General features: G+C 35.6%; 2 protein-coding genes across 2 annotated transcripts; one reads left to right on the forward strand and one right to left on the reverse strand.

Moving 5' to 3' along the window:
• Positions 1–61: 61 nt before the first annotated feature.
• On the reverse strand, positions 62–3,428 carry LOC145911110 (phosphatidylinositol N-acetylglucosaminyltransferase subunit A-like). Its single transcript, XM_082998357.1, has 9 exons — positions 3,267–3,428; positions 2,938–3,080; positions 2,439–2,664; positions 2,101–2,251; positions 1,600–1,765; positions 1,242–1,355; positions 842–1,013; positions 385–487; positions 62–325 (listed from the first exon to the last, which is right to left on the reverse strand). The coding sequence occupies exons 1-9, from the start codon at positions 3,378–3,380 to the stop codon at positions 129–131; spliced, it is 1,386 nt and encodes a 461-aa protein (XP_082854483.1). The 5' UTR covers positions 3,381–3,428; the 3' UTR covers positions 62–128.
• A 1,386-nt stretch (positions 3,429–4,814) lies between these two features.
• LOC145910300 (uncharacterized) lies at positions 4,815–14,020 on the forward strand. Its single transcript, XM_082997373.1, has 19 exons — positions 4,815–5,011; positions 5,078–5,112; positions 5,816–5,861; positions 6,161–6,297; positions 6,400–6,455; positions 7,655–7,873; positions 8,762–8,951; positions 9,532–9,681; positions 9,843–9,924; positions 10,064–10,950; positions 11,144–11,317; positions 11,377–11,470; positions 11,668–11,925; positions 12,190–12,289; positions 12,345–12,432; positions 12,702–12,784; positions 12,963–13,131; positions 13,334–13,433; positions 13,871–14,020. Exons 1-19 carry the CDS (start codon positions 4,942–4,944, stop codon positions 14,002–14,004), a joined length of 3,072 nt encoding a protein of 1,023 aa, XP_082853499.1. The 5' UTR covers positions 4,815–4,941; the 3' UTR covers positions 14,005–14,020.
• Positions 14,021–14,050: the final 30 nt, after the last annotated feature.

Raw genomic sequence — 14,050 nt, forward strand, 5'->3', positions numbered from 1 at the left:
TCAGGCGGCCATACTTTGCATTGATAGTATGTTGTATCTCTGAGTGTAATAAAAATTTAAAATGCAACATCTCTGTTTAAAAAAGTAAAATCAGATGCATAGAAAAATTTAAAAAAATGCTTCAATGATCAACGGTTTGGTCTACGTTTGATTAATCCGTTCTTCTTCGTCTTCCCTTTGTTCGAAGTGCAATTCTTGGTAGTCTTTCTACAGTGAACTTTAGGGCTTGTAGATGGTGGAGTACGTTTCACGGTGAAGGGTTGAACGAAATCCAACATATAGCACAGCAAATAATCAATAATAATAAACACAATGAAAACTTTACCTGAAAGAAAAAATACATTTGAATCTGGATCAGGTGATCAAGGTAAAAGTTTGGGTTACCGATAAATGATCCGCACTCCAACAATTTGTCTATTCTTCCCTTCAGTGAGAGCTTCCTTTGTTTAATGGCAGACTGGTACACAGTTTCAGTCCGTTTGGCAACCTGTCAACATTAAATGGAAAGTTTTAACTGTTTGTTGCAAGCATAAATGATTTTTGCCAGTTTTGTTTTTAAACATCTATTATCTATCCAAGGTTCACTGATGTAAGTATGATAGCTGAGAACCACAAGTTAGTGTCCCACAGTGGGGATGATGCAGAATTGTGATACAACTGTATTAAACACTTCCCAGTCATCGTCTATTATGAAGCAAAATTACCCGAGAGATGCAATGTTATACATAGCAAACAGCACTGAGATGGTGCAGAGATTTATTCTTAACTTATTGGGAAACAAAGTCTTTTAAATATAGGTATATGCATGTAGGAGAATGCAGTAACATGTAAGAAAACTTACCATGGGCCATGTGTACAGCTTTGAAACTTGCTTGTGAATTTCTGGTTTCGGTAAAATACTTCCTTTTCTGATATTTTTAATCACTTTGTGTAATTGTGTGAGAAGTGACGAAACACTGGGGTCAGCGAGATGAATCAAGTGAGGCGGCAACACTTCAGGAATCCCACCAACACTAAAATACAAGTGTTTAAATACTGTGTTGCAAATATTGTGATCATTGCAATGAAATGAAACAGTTTTCAAACATTTGATTTTTTTGACACATGAAACATTTTGGTTATGAACCAAAGTTGCACAATTGATTGTTAATGAGAATTCATCAGTTGTGTATTTAATTAAACTAATTTGTACCATAGTGCTGAACATAGGATTGGCGAATAACACACCAAAATATACTTACTTTGTACTAATTACTTGCAATCCACAGCATGCAGCTTCCACGATGGCCATACAGAATGCCTCAGTTAGCGAAGTGTTCAAAAATATGTCACCTTGATTGAGAATTTCACTCACTCTGCAAAAGACATCCACAATTTAGGTGCAAAATACTTTGAACATAAAATGCCAATAACAGTAATATGCTGACTAGCAAAAGAAATGCAGCCATATTGAACTGACTAAAGAAATGCAGCCCCGTAACTGACTGTCACAAGTTCCCAGCAACAACAAGGGAGTGTGGAAGGTAAGAACCAAGCATGAAATTTGACTTCAACAAAATTGTTTGTACGAATCCACAATTGCATTAACAAAGGGCTTACTTGTTGTGTGGTACAGCACCATAGAATTTTATTCTGTCGTGCAGTTGATAATTCTCCTTTGTTTCTTCTAGAATTAATCGTTTGGGTCCATCGCCGCCGATGATAAAATCGACATCATCATATTTACTGCATATTACAGGGATAATTGCAGCAAGCAGATCCATTCCTTGGGAATAAGTGAACAGTTATCTAACATTACACATGTTGCAACAAAGCAATATTCAACCTATGATGCAAGTGCCATTGCAAATGCAACAATGTTCCCAGAGATAATAAAAGAAAAAACATTTTAGTCATAAAAAGAAGTAAAAATGATTTCCAGAAAAAGTTATGTCAGCAATTTTGTTTATTGAAATAAATTCCCGTGTGAAATTGACATAGTTGTTAAAAGAATGAAAGGAAGTTGTGACTCATCAATATTGAAAGTGAAAGCAGCAATGAATAGCAAGCAAAATATCAGGCAATCTTTTGTATATGGTTTGTTTAATTATTGACATTTACCTTTTCTGTACACAAGACGACTCATAACAACAATTCTAAGTCTTCCATCCCTGCTGTGTTGTTCTTGTGGGGAAAATTCATTGGGATCAATCGCATTTGGAATGACAAACACATTCAGAGGTCTCAAATTAGCCCTAAGCACAGTGTTCTCCTAAACATGACAAAAATACATTTTATTACTTTTTGCAATTATTTAACCCTTGTCAAAATGCACATCATTAGAAGCTTTCACTAAAATAAAGGTAAAACCATAAATAAATAATAGCATGCAACCATTTCAGTGGCCTATAATATAAAAACATGACAAGATCTAAAAAGGGTCATTTTTTACCACTTACTTTGCTTGTGTTGGACACACATATGGCATGGTTAACATCAGCAAGTGATAACTCTAAAATTTTATTTGTTAAAATGGAGCTTGCATCTGCAAATCCGAACAACGAATGGTCAGTAAAAATGGTGCAAATTCCAAGTGTTTTTGCATGAAACATGGCTTCATGTGCCAATGTTGAGAAGGAAGAATGACCATGAACAATATTAATCTCTTCTTCAAGTAGAATGGTTCTGATAAGAAAGAGCTTATGTTAATTTTATATAGCACATAAAAATAAGTCAAAGTTATCACACTTTCCAAAAACCAAATATACTTATGTTGTATTTATGCCAACAACAACCCCCTTCTTATAGTTTTATTTTAACCAAAATCAATATTGTCAAGAGGTTTCAAAGTTACAGCTCCTTCATCAGGTATGCTTGTGTTATACTGTGATTATTATTAATTGTTTTTGAGCAAAATTTGATGTACGTCATATACATATAAATGCATGTAATACTCACCTAATCATAGGAAGAGTTCCTATAATGGTCGGTAAAACACATTGGTTGTAAAACACAAATAGAGGTAAATAATAAACACGCAACATTCCTGTGAGAAACTGAATCCCAAGTCGATTTTCATACGAGTGTGTGATCACAATAACCTGAAAAGTAGCTACTGAGTATAGATAGGTGTATTTATAGCCTATTGTTAGTTTTAACCTAAATATACGCATCCATACAAAAAGCTTGTTCATAGCATAGGTCACTGGACACAAAGCACTTGTCAAAACGTTACTTTAGAAAATGTTGGTAATAATCATGTTTCAAAGCAGGGAAGTTCTACATACCTTGTGTCCGTTTGCAATCAAACATTGTGCAAGCTGGTACATGTGATTCTCCACTCCACCGACGTTCGGATAAAAAAAATCGGACACCATGGCTATGTTCAACTTCCTCTTCATTCTCAAACATATTCCGAAATTTATAAAACATCAACCACAGTATTTAAAAACGCACGATCTGAAAACCGTCAAAAACTAGTCGATTATCGGCTTTTATTACTCATATACCAGCTTTTGTTTTCATGAAGGAAACGAAACCAGCCACGGTTCTAGCGCGGAGTAGGGGATTTTTGAAACACATTTCACCAAATCCGATGACAGCAGTTACCTGTCAATCAACGACCAAGCCGGTTGCCACTGCTTGGAAATGAAATAAAACATAAATATGAACTTATTTTTTTAAACAAACGACCCCTGCATTATTTTTTGAGATTATTAGCCAGCACGGATTGTTCCAGCCCAGTAATATTTGCGTGTTACAGCACTGTTGTTATCCCCGCATTGATTTTACCATATTGCTACGTCGCCGTATGTAATCGAAATGCCCTCTCGCAATTTTTTTGAACGAAATCGTTTTAAGCGTTTGTTGTCAAAACTCTTTCACAAGAACCACCAAATTCGTTTCTGGTAAGCCCTACGAGGGCCCTCTCAGAACTGGTGTATAAGTTCAGTACATGACCACCTGAAAATACTTTTTCTTTCAGTATTTAACCCACAAATCTCTGCGATTTGAGGTATGCCGGCTCACATACTATATTTGCGAATCGTTAAAATATATATTTGTGTTTTTTCAACCGGTCAATTCTTTTGGTTTTATAAATTTACAATGCTTTGACGTGCAAAAAGATTTTTTTATTAAATGGTTACTAGTAGGAATATACATTACACACATGTGGACCACTCATTAACCTATTAATATCAACCATAGTTTGGAATGTCTGCAAAAGAAAAAAGCACCTTCCAGTGGTGGCGATAAAGAGCAGTTACTTTGCGGTTGCCAAGAAAGCCATTTTGCCAAGAAAACTTTATGGCAAGAAATAAGAATTTTAGTTTACTACTTAGAACGTGCGGCGGACAATTTCATAATTGTCCCAAATTTATGAGTTTATTAAATGTTCTTGTATTAGTCAAGTAAATCTGGAGTACATTTTACGTTTTCACATTGCATATGTATTTGGCAATGACGTAAATTAACTTCGAGTTTGTTCGCACATAGTTTTGTGAAACTGACACACCCACATCCCCGTATGTTTGTACTGTCTGGTTTATTGGCTTGCGTATTATAGTGATTTCTGCTGTATAGCTTGAGCCTTTCTGGCGATGATACTTGTGTACATGTGAATAGTGTTTTTAATTTTATAATTTTGTGTGTTTTTATACTGGCTTGAATGATGATAAACTTAACAAAATTTGGAAATGCAATTTATTTGTTAAAACCAAAAGCATTTATGGAATGTTTACTGTCAAAGAATGTTAGATAATTATGGTTTATAATTTATTTTATATAAAAAATTAAAACTGGTCCTTGAATATTATGCATATGTTACAGAAAAAAGTATATTTGAAGTTCTGATTCAGAAAAAAATTAATTGGACATCAGAAACATTACAACAAAGATTCAACACCAAAAATGGACAGTTAAAATAAATTGATTTCGATAAGATTTAGTGTACTGGTGTAAATGGTGGTTTTTGACAAGCGAAAACAAAATCCAATGAACAAGTACAATGTGCTTGGAATTGTTGGAGAAGGTAAGTGCAAGTTTTTTTTTGACAAAACCTCAACTATTTTTGTTGTATTTATGATTTGTATTGCAGGTGCCTATGGTGTTGTACTCAAATGCAAGCACAAGGTAAACTATATGTAAAGAATCAGTTTTTCTTGTATATTTTCCATCTTACAGGTGTTTCTTTTTTCTTTTTGTATTGTTTTAAAATTGTGTTTTATTATGTTTATGATAATTATTTTTAAGTTCGAAGCCAAAGTATGATATCTGTGTGTTGTTTATAATTTTGTGAAAACTAGTATTATATAAATGTTACAAAAAGCATTACAGGTTGTAATATCAGGGGTGACTTGTGGTGCTGGTGTATCATGTAGACTTATTTTGAGCTTTAAATACATCGAAACGTCACTAATTTAATAAAGTTTCTAATTGCCGGTGTCCTAATTTAATTGAAGTATTTGAATGACCCATTCCATCAATGAAATATATACCATTCGCTTCATTTGCCATGAATAGAGCATTTTTTATCTCAGGGAGGGGTATCTATTGTTTGGGTAGCAGCAAATCAACAATGAAAACAGAATGCCACACACAATGGCTCAGTTGTGTCTGCAGACAAGATGCCCCCTGACATGTTGTTTGTGTATTTCCTTGAAATACTTTCAAGACATTTTGAAATGTTTCAAAATTCCTTTTCCAATAAACATTCCTTTTTTAATATTCATGCTGGGTTTGCAGTTTTACCTTCCAATAAGCAACATTCTGCTGCAGTGTTTATATGTGTTTTGTGTGATGTGGCTTGTCTCATGTTGTTGGTTTCATGTTACAGGAATCTGGTGAGGTGGTGGCGATAAAAAAGTTCAAAGACAAAGAAGGTATGTATACAACACACACTCATACAATGCACATACCTCATGGGTAGACATGCCAAACTTTCAATCAAAACAGTTTTTATCCATGCTTGAAATATGCATATCTTTGTACATAGCTGCAAGACTCAATAAATGTTTTGGTTTTATTGATGCTCATGCCCTTTTTATTTTTGCATGGTTATTGTTCACATGTTTACAAGTTCTTTTTGTGCATGATTTGATTTTTTGACTTGCCTATATACATACTTTATTTTTGATATAAATTTTACCTTTATCATTAAATGCCGGTTAACTTTTTGCAGACAATGAAGATGTGCAGAAAACAACACTTCGAGAGCTTCGAATGCTCAAGTCACTCAAACAGGAAAACATTGTTGAACTAAAAGAGGCGTTCCGACGTAGGGGCAAACTCTACCTTGTCTTTGAGTATGTTGAAAAGGTAAATAAGCAATACCCTCATGTTGTAGTTTAAACCAACTAACGAACTGTATATACCTAAAAAAAGTAATTTATCATAAGTTAGACATGCTGTAAATTTTAGAACATGCTTGAACTTTTGGAGGAGATGCCCAATGGAGTGGCACTGGAACAAGTCAGGCAAGTTTACTTAGCTATTAAACTTTTACCATTGTACAATAACTGGAAATACTTCTTTGTGGAAGTAAACAGGCATACATGGCGTCTTTTATGTGGCTCTGCCGTTTTGTTACAAAAACAGCAAAACTCCATGAGTAATGAAAACAGAAATATTGACCTTTGAAACATTTTCCATTCCAATTGCTAAAAGGTAGTTTTAAAACATGATCTTGATGTAGGAAAATATGCTGATAAGATATAATGGCCACATTAAGGTGTTAAAATGCTGTTAAAGAAACATTTTTTTAAATCCTGGATCCACGCACTTATGGACCAATAGACACAATTTTTGGCTTTGTTCAGCAAATCCATTAATTATATTTGGGCTTGAATGTAATGACATGTTTTGATGTGTACACATTTACCACCGTGGAACACGTTTCCATGAGAAACAGTTACTGAAACCTCACAATGTCAACGACTCTGTTTGCAAAAATTCCCGCAATGCAAAGAAATTAGCTCAGGACTCTTGTTCCTACCCTGAAGATACAAAAAGCAAATATTTAAACTGTCTCCTATGTTCCTACACAAGCCGTAGTTCACCATGGAAACCAGGTGTTGAGAGTATACATCTTAAAAGCATTCAACTGAACTTATCTACTGGGCAGGCCTGCTCACGTTTTGTGGTTATAATTGGTAGACTTACACTATACTGTGCGCCATGGTTCAAGTGCTGTTGTATTTTATTGTGTGGCGAATCCTGTTACAGTGGAGGCAGCACTTTTGTTGCCTTCATAAATCGAAAAACTTTAGACAAAATCATCAGGTTTGCAAACCCATCACATATCCACACTTTAGTTTGAGTTTTTTGTTTGACTAATGCTTGAATATTTTTGACTGTGTATTACTTAAATGAGTTGCTAACGAAAAACATTATATCATTTTCACTGAGCATGGATACATTAGTTTGGCATCATTATGTGACAAGTCAAGGATTTTAGAAGTCTTCAAATTTTTTACATGGAATTCTGGGCCTCGTTTGCAAATTGAAGTATAAATTTTGGTTTTGTACAGTATGTAGTTATGTGTACTGAACGGATTGTATCAAGTGGAAGAATCTATTCCTGACTAGATTACCATTTAACCAGTTTTTTTAACATTCACCAGCTGCACTTCCAAGACCTTATCGGTCGAAACATAATTTCTTCTTATATTTTCAGGAGCTATATTTACCAATTGGTGAAGGCGGTACATTGGTGTCACTCCAACGAAGTCATACACAGGGATATTAAACCCGAGAACCTCCTTATAAGTCAAACAGGGAAACTGAAACTGTGTGACTTTGGATTTGCGAGGCCTGTATCTCTATCCAGTAATGGTTCTACCTACACAGAGTATGTTGCAACAAGATGGTACCGTTCACCAGAACTTTTGCTTGGGTAAATTTTGTTTGTACTTCTTATAAAATATTGCTTGTCTGATAAAATTCCCACATACACAGATTGTGGTTATGGCTCTGACCATTATCTGTGCACAAGAATATTTAGTAGCTAATTTATTTTCATGACAAAAAAAAAAATACTGTATCTCTGTGTTGAAAAAATAACCCAGTATGTATTTGTATACATGCGTGTTTTATAAAAGAATGAATTTTTTTTTAAATGTGCTCCACACCCCTATTACATCTTTTAAATAAATTATGAAACGCTACCACTGTAAAATGTGATAATGATGACGTTATGTCGTCCAAATTTCACTCAAATATTTGTAATTGGCTGGAAAATTTGTTCAACACCATTTTCTGTTGGTTTAGGAAAATATGCTTTTCACTGAATGATCAAAGGCAGCTGTGTTTACTTTGCAAATCAATTAGGGCGTGGTACAGAGTTAGGCATGTAGTTAAGAACTAATTTTTCAATTTGCCAAGATAAGTGCCTTGCCGTGCGCAAAGCCAGTTATAACATTTCCACATCAATCCCGGTTGTTAGGCAAGTTAAACACATGTAAAATTTGTTGGTTACACGTTAATTTGTGTACTGACATGTGCGATTACAAACAATTTTGTGAAAGCTTGCACACAGCAAATATGGTGCAATTTAAAGTGCTTTCTTTAACCAGGTGCAAAGTGTCCAAATGCTTCAATTAAAACTCAAACTGCATTCACAAAGAAAACATTTATAAACCGTTAAAGCCAAAAATTAACTTCACACTTGTTGACATGTCATTAAAAATTCCAAATCCAAAAAACAAATTCCATTGTTTTTTTTGCAAAACTGTGTTTGCTTGAAAAAAAATTGCTTGAAATTTTTGGTATTTTCTTTTTAAAGGTTAAAATATGACAAAGGAGTTGATGTGTGGTCAATTGGCTGCATACTCGGTGAGTTGAGTGACGGACAACCACTTTTTCCGGGAGAAAGTGAAATCGACCAGCTCTTCACAATTCAAAAAATCATCGGAACTTTGCCTCCACAGCAAATGAAAGCACTTTTTATGAACCACCGTTTTAATGGACTGAAGGTTTGTCATTTGTTTGACAAGTTTGTTTAAAGACGTTGCATAATTTAGCTGTGGTCTGGAAAGTTTATTTGTCCGACAAAGTGATATTAGCAAGTGTCTCATGTGCAAGGGAGTCAAAAAGCACCTTGATTAAGGTGGAACTCAACTTAATTAAGAATGTATTGATTTTAGCCTCAAATAATTAAAAGTTGTTTTTAGAAAAAAATGGGCATTATTTTTTCACCATACAACCAAAAACCTTTGCAGGAAACTTAAATATTGAAATAAAGTAAACTTATTATGCCGTCACGCTTGATAGAAGATACAGAGGAATTATAAACAGCGTAATGGTTGATTTGGGCTTGAATGTAATGACATGTTTCGATGTGTACACATTTACCACCGTGGAACACGTTTCCGTGAGAAACAGTTACTGAAACCTCACAATGTCAACGACTCTGTTTGCAAAAATTCCCGCAATGCAAAGAAATTAGCTCATGACTCTTGTTTCCACCCTGAAGATACAAAAAGCAAATGTTCAAACTGTCTCCTATGTTCCTACACAAAATTATTTAATCAACAACATTTTCCAACTGCCCAGTTTCCAATGCTGAGCCATGCCGTCACGCTTGAAAGGAGATACAGAGGAATTATAAACAGCGTAATGGTTGATTTCATGGTGAACACACTTGTTATGGATCCAGAGAAACGATATAGCACTGCCGACTGTTTAGAACACCCTGCCTTTCAGGTAAATTTCAACAAAATCCTGGTAGGCATAGTAGCTTATAAGTAGCATAAAAGCAGCCAATTTAAAAAACTCAATTCTGTTTCTTGTAAATGTTCCAATTGTTATTATGTTTTTCATCTCATTATTTGTTGACGTTACCAGAAATTTTGTTGTTGTTTTAGATTGAAAGACTAAAAGACAAACATTACGACCAATTTTGTGAGGCAACATATATTGGAAACAACTTTAAAGCATTCAGCAGAAGTAAATTAAACCACTTTAAATGCATTTATTTATTTATTTATTCAAAAGTTATATTATTCAAAATGACTCAATTTGAATATATACATCCCTATTTAAGTTAAAATTATGGTGTGCTTATTTAAACAATTTCTTTGCACAGCCAAAAAGTCCAGGCAGAATCAGGAAGACTCAGAATATGCCGACATTTCCCAAGTTCCGTCCAATGTTGATTTGCTCACGTACGACCCAAAGCACAACCAGGATTCACGCAGACAAGACGCACTTTCAGCAGTTTCCAGGAAGTCCAAGAAGGGCAAACTTCTACATATGTTAAAAGCCCAAAGTGAAGCCAAGATGCAGAACGATGAAGATGACACAAAAACCCCTCGAACTGTTAGAAATCAAGCAAGGAAGGAAGCAAACGATGTTTCCAGTGTTTTTAGCCACAAACATCAAGTTGGCGATAACGCTGAGTCATTACAACAACCGGAAACCGCTGAGTCAAGGAACAGAACTTGGGCTTCCAAGAAATCTTTTCCTGGGAAGGGATTACTGAGGCTTGATGCAAATGAACTGAATGCTGCAGAAGAAAAGGCTCAATTCTGTGATGATGAAATCAGTGTGAAAGTAATGCAGAGAAAAAGTTCACCGCAAGCCAAAAAGTCTGACCATGATTTGCCATATATGGACCTCGGACCCCAAGAAAGACTATTTAAAAAACCTGGAAAGCATGCCGAAAATAAGGAAAACATGTATCGAGATTGTAAATCTTCCCTCGCACATCTTAATAATAATACAAAGATGGAAACAACTCATAACTCCAGATCCCCAGTTTCATCGCCAGCTGAGCAGCAGAAGGAACACCGGGCAGGAACCCCATTTCTGCGAAGAAATGACTCGAGTTCTTCAAAGAACAGTACGACTTCTCCAAGAGCTGAGATTGATGATGAAAGTCCATCATATAATGAGCATGTTATGCCATGCATTACAGGTGTCCAATGCGCCACTACCAAGAATGCACAAAGAAGTGACAAGGAAGCTATAAAGGTAAATAGCAAACAAATTTCTGTTACTTTCCACTTGATGGACAAAATATTGTGCATGTGACAAACAGACAATTAAAAGTTTGTGGCATATTTTTTAATAATTCCTGGGCCATGTGTCTAAAAGTGTGCCCACCCCTGGATTTTGTTCATGTAGAAGCCAGAAATATTAAGTGCCTTTTTTGCAACTTTTGCAGGCCTCAAAGTCAACGTACATCCCCAGATCAGTTGGATTTGCAACAGACACAAAACAGAAAAAAGAAGACCCTGCAATGTCGACAACACAACCTTCAACCAAATCTGTAATTAACAGTGTTAAAAGCTTCATGACTTCCATTCCAGTTGAGGAGACCGTTGACCAACCAGGAAAGGTACGTAGTTAGTTTACAACATTTTCATGGGAGTTTCAAGCAAATAATTTTGTTTGAAGATGTCTGACATGGCTAACTACAAAAAAGAGCTCAAAAGAATTCGATCAAGTTTGTTTGGAAAAAAGACTGACCCTGAAAAATCTGCAGTTGCAAGTAAGTTTTTGTATTTCTGTAAAACCAATGCCTGAGTGTGATTGTAAAGTTGTATTTTCTGAAAATCTTGTATGGCATGGTCATGTCTCATTGGCTCTGATGTATTAAAATGTACAACCAATTCAGTTTGACTAATGTTCTGTATTTGTTTCCCTCAAAAAAAGCAAAATAAAGTTAATATTATTGTCCATCTCCAGGGGTGCAACGACATGAGTCGCTTGACTCGAATCACTCTCACTCAAGCAGTGGAAGTGGAACGCATCAATACCACGAGAAAAATGTTTCTGTCCAGCCTTCGATGTCGACAGTTGCAGAGAACACGAATCACTACCATTCCCATCAACATTCAGATGTGACAGGTCTGTCATCCAACCTGCTGAAAGCATTTGAACACGCCAACACACTTCCGAAAACTCCAAAAGATCGTGAGCGGAGAGCAAAAAGTCATTACTATGGTGAGCTTGTTTTTAAATGTGTTTAACTCCATACTAGCATATTACTATGATTGTTCTGTGAGGAATACATTACCAGTTAGGCTGTGAATAGGAAAAAAGTGTACTATGAACCAATATTGGACATGTTTGTTAATGAGCAAAGCTGGGTATAAACAGGGTAATTTTAAAGCATTACTGAGGTTTGCAATTGATAGAGCACCACAGCCCCCACTATGTACAATCTGTGTGCTTACCCTTCCAGTTTGTTACAAACTATTATTTTAGATTCCCATCTTGATTCTGAAGCAAAATCCAACTCCCACATGGCGAGAGCTTATTCAAGGTTACATTTCCAGCAAGAGGATTTACCACCTGATAACATCAGGTAAAGAACTATTGTCCTCAACATAAAACCGAAATAAAGTTTGTGCTCCTTGCAGTGATCCATACAGAAAAGAGTCAGGATTGCCAAGATCCAGCCTTCAGGGAATTTTGAGCAAGAAGAAAAAGAAATCCAGACGCAATAAGGTGTCGTGTGTTTTACAACTAAGCAATTCAAAACCTTCTCCATATGTTTCTTCCCTTAAAAGCAAAAACTGTAAATGAACAAGACCAAGCAGACATACGATAAATACAATAAGCAATAGGTAAAACAATATTGCTTGGGAAATTCTACCCCTCAAATTGCATAGTGAGGGATTCCTACGCAGTTGGAAGAACTTTAAATCTGTCACAAAACCAACAAACAAAATTCAAAGCTGGTAATCTTGTTAATTACTGCATATGTTTGTTTTCAGGTTGGAAATGCAATTGATGGAGACAGAACGGCTCTTCCCAACACCGGTATCGTAAAGCAGCATATTGCTTTCTGGGACAGCAGGTGAGAAGCCAATATTTATTCCAAATTTTGTGTAATCATTACTTGGTTGGGAAACATTTTTAATAAATACGATTTTTACTTAGAAAAACTGTACTATATTTTCATTACCTGGAGGCTAACCCAGTGTTGGCCACATAAATCACATAACCCACGGTGATTTAAGTCATTACTTCTCCAGAGCAAGTGAAAGTCGACAAGCATACAACAGTCCCACCAAGTCTAAGATAACACCAAATCATCCAAAATCCCTTCACAAATTGCTACAGGCACCGTCTGTTCACCAATCCGACAAATCACAATCCAAATCACATCACACAAGTCAACAATTTCCATACATTAGCAATCAGGTAATTATGTAGTTTCCAGTTTGTTGATTTTTGCCAAGACGCTACTTTTTTTGTGAACTTGCAGGTTGAATTATTATCTGTCTTTTGCAATGCCAAGTGTTTCAGAAAATTGTTTATCCATGAATTTCTTGCAGATTTTTGAATAAATTTGCGGACGATTTAAAAAAATCAAGCATAAGCACAATTTTTGTTAAACCTTCAGGGAGAGCCAAGCAGGCCTGTGATTGGAAGAAGCAACAATATTCATCACCAGTTTGGCGCAACTGCACAGAGCAGAAATGACCGAAAGAACAATGGTACTGGTAAGTTGGCTTGCGTTTTTATTTGTTAGTCTATTTTACAAGTTTCAACAATTGGCAGCTTTGTTCAAGTGTGGGTGCCTGCCTTGTCTCTAAGGTAGTATAGGCTTTCAGTGTTAAACCGGTCAGCATGTAAGGCTACTGTCTTGTATATAATCTTTGTTCATTGTTGTGACAAAGCACTTCTGTGTTATTCTTTAAAATCTGTGTGCAAAGACCACAGGTTTTTCTTATTTGTTGCAATATTCATAAATGTTACACGGACACTGTGTTGACATCTAATTTATTATCAGTGCAGCAAAATGATGCTTGGTGTGGAAGTTTTGACTGACTAGAAAGTTGACAAGACCATCACCATCCTGCACTGATGAACCTTAAAAAGAACCATTGGGTCCTATTACTTATTATTGATAAAAAATATGTTTGTTAATTTCTATCAGACTTTTCTTTGGAAGATCAACTGAACACAGACTTACACATTTCTGGAACAAATGCTGCATCGCCTCGAACACAACACCCTACACTTGGGCCAATCAAAAGTGCCAAAAGACGGAAAATCCCTGAGTATATTTAGCAACAAGCAGTAACCCAATTACACTTGACCATTTTTAATATATAAC

This window comes from Ascidia mentula, chromosome 8 (genome assembly GCF_947561715.1).
Source record: "Ascidia mentula chromosome 8, kaAscMent1.1, whole genome shotgun sequence".
In the NCBI taxonomy this organism is placed as follows: domain Eukaryota; kingdom Metazoa; phylum Chordata; class Ascidiacea; order Phlebobranchia; family Ascidiidae; genus Ascidia; species Ascidia mentula.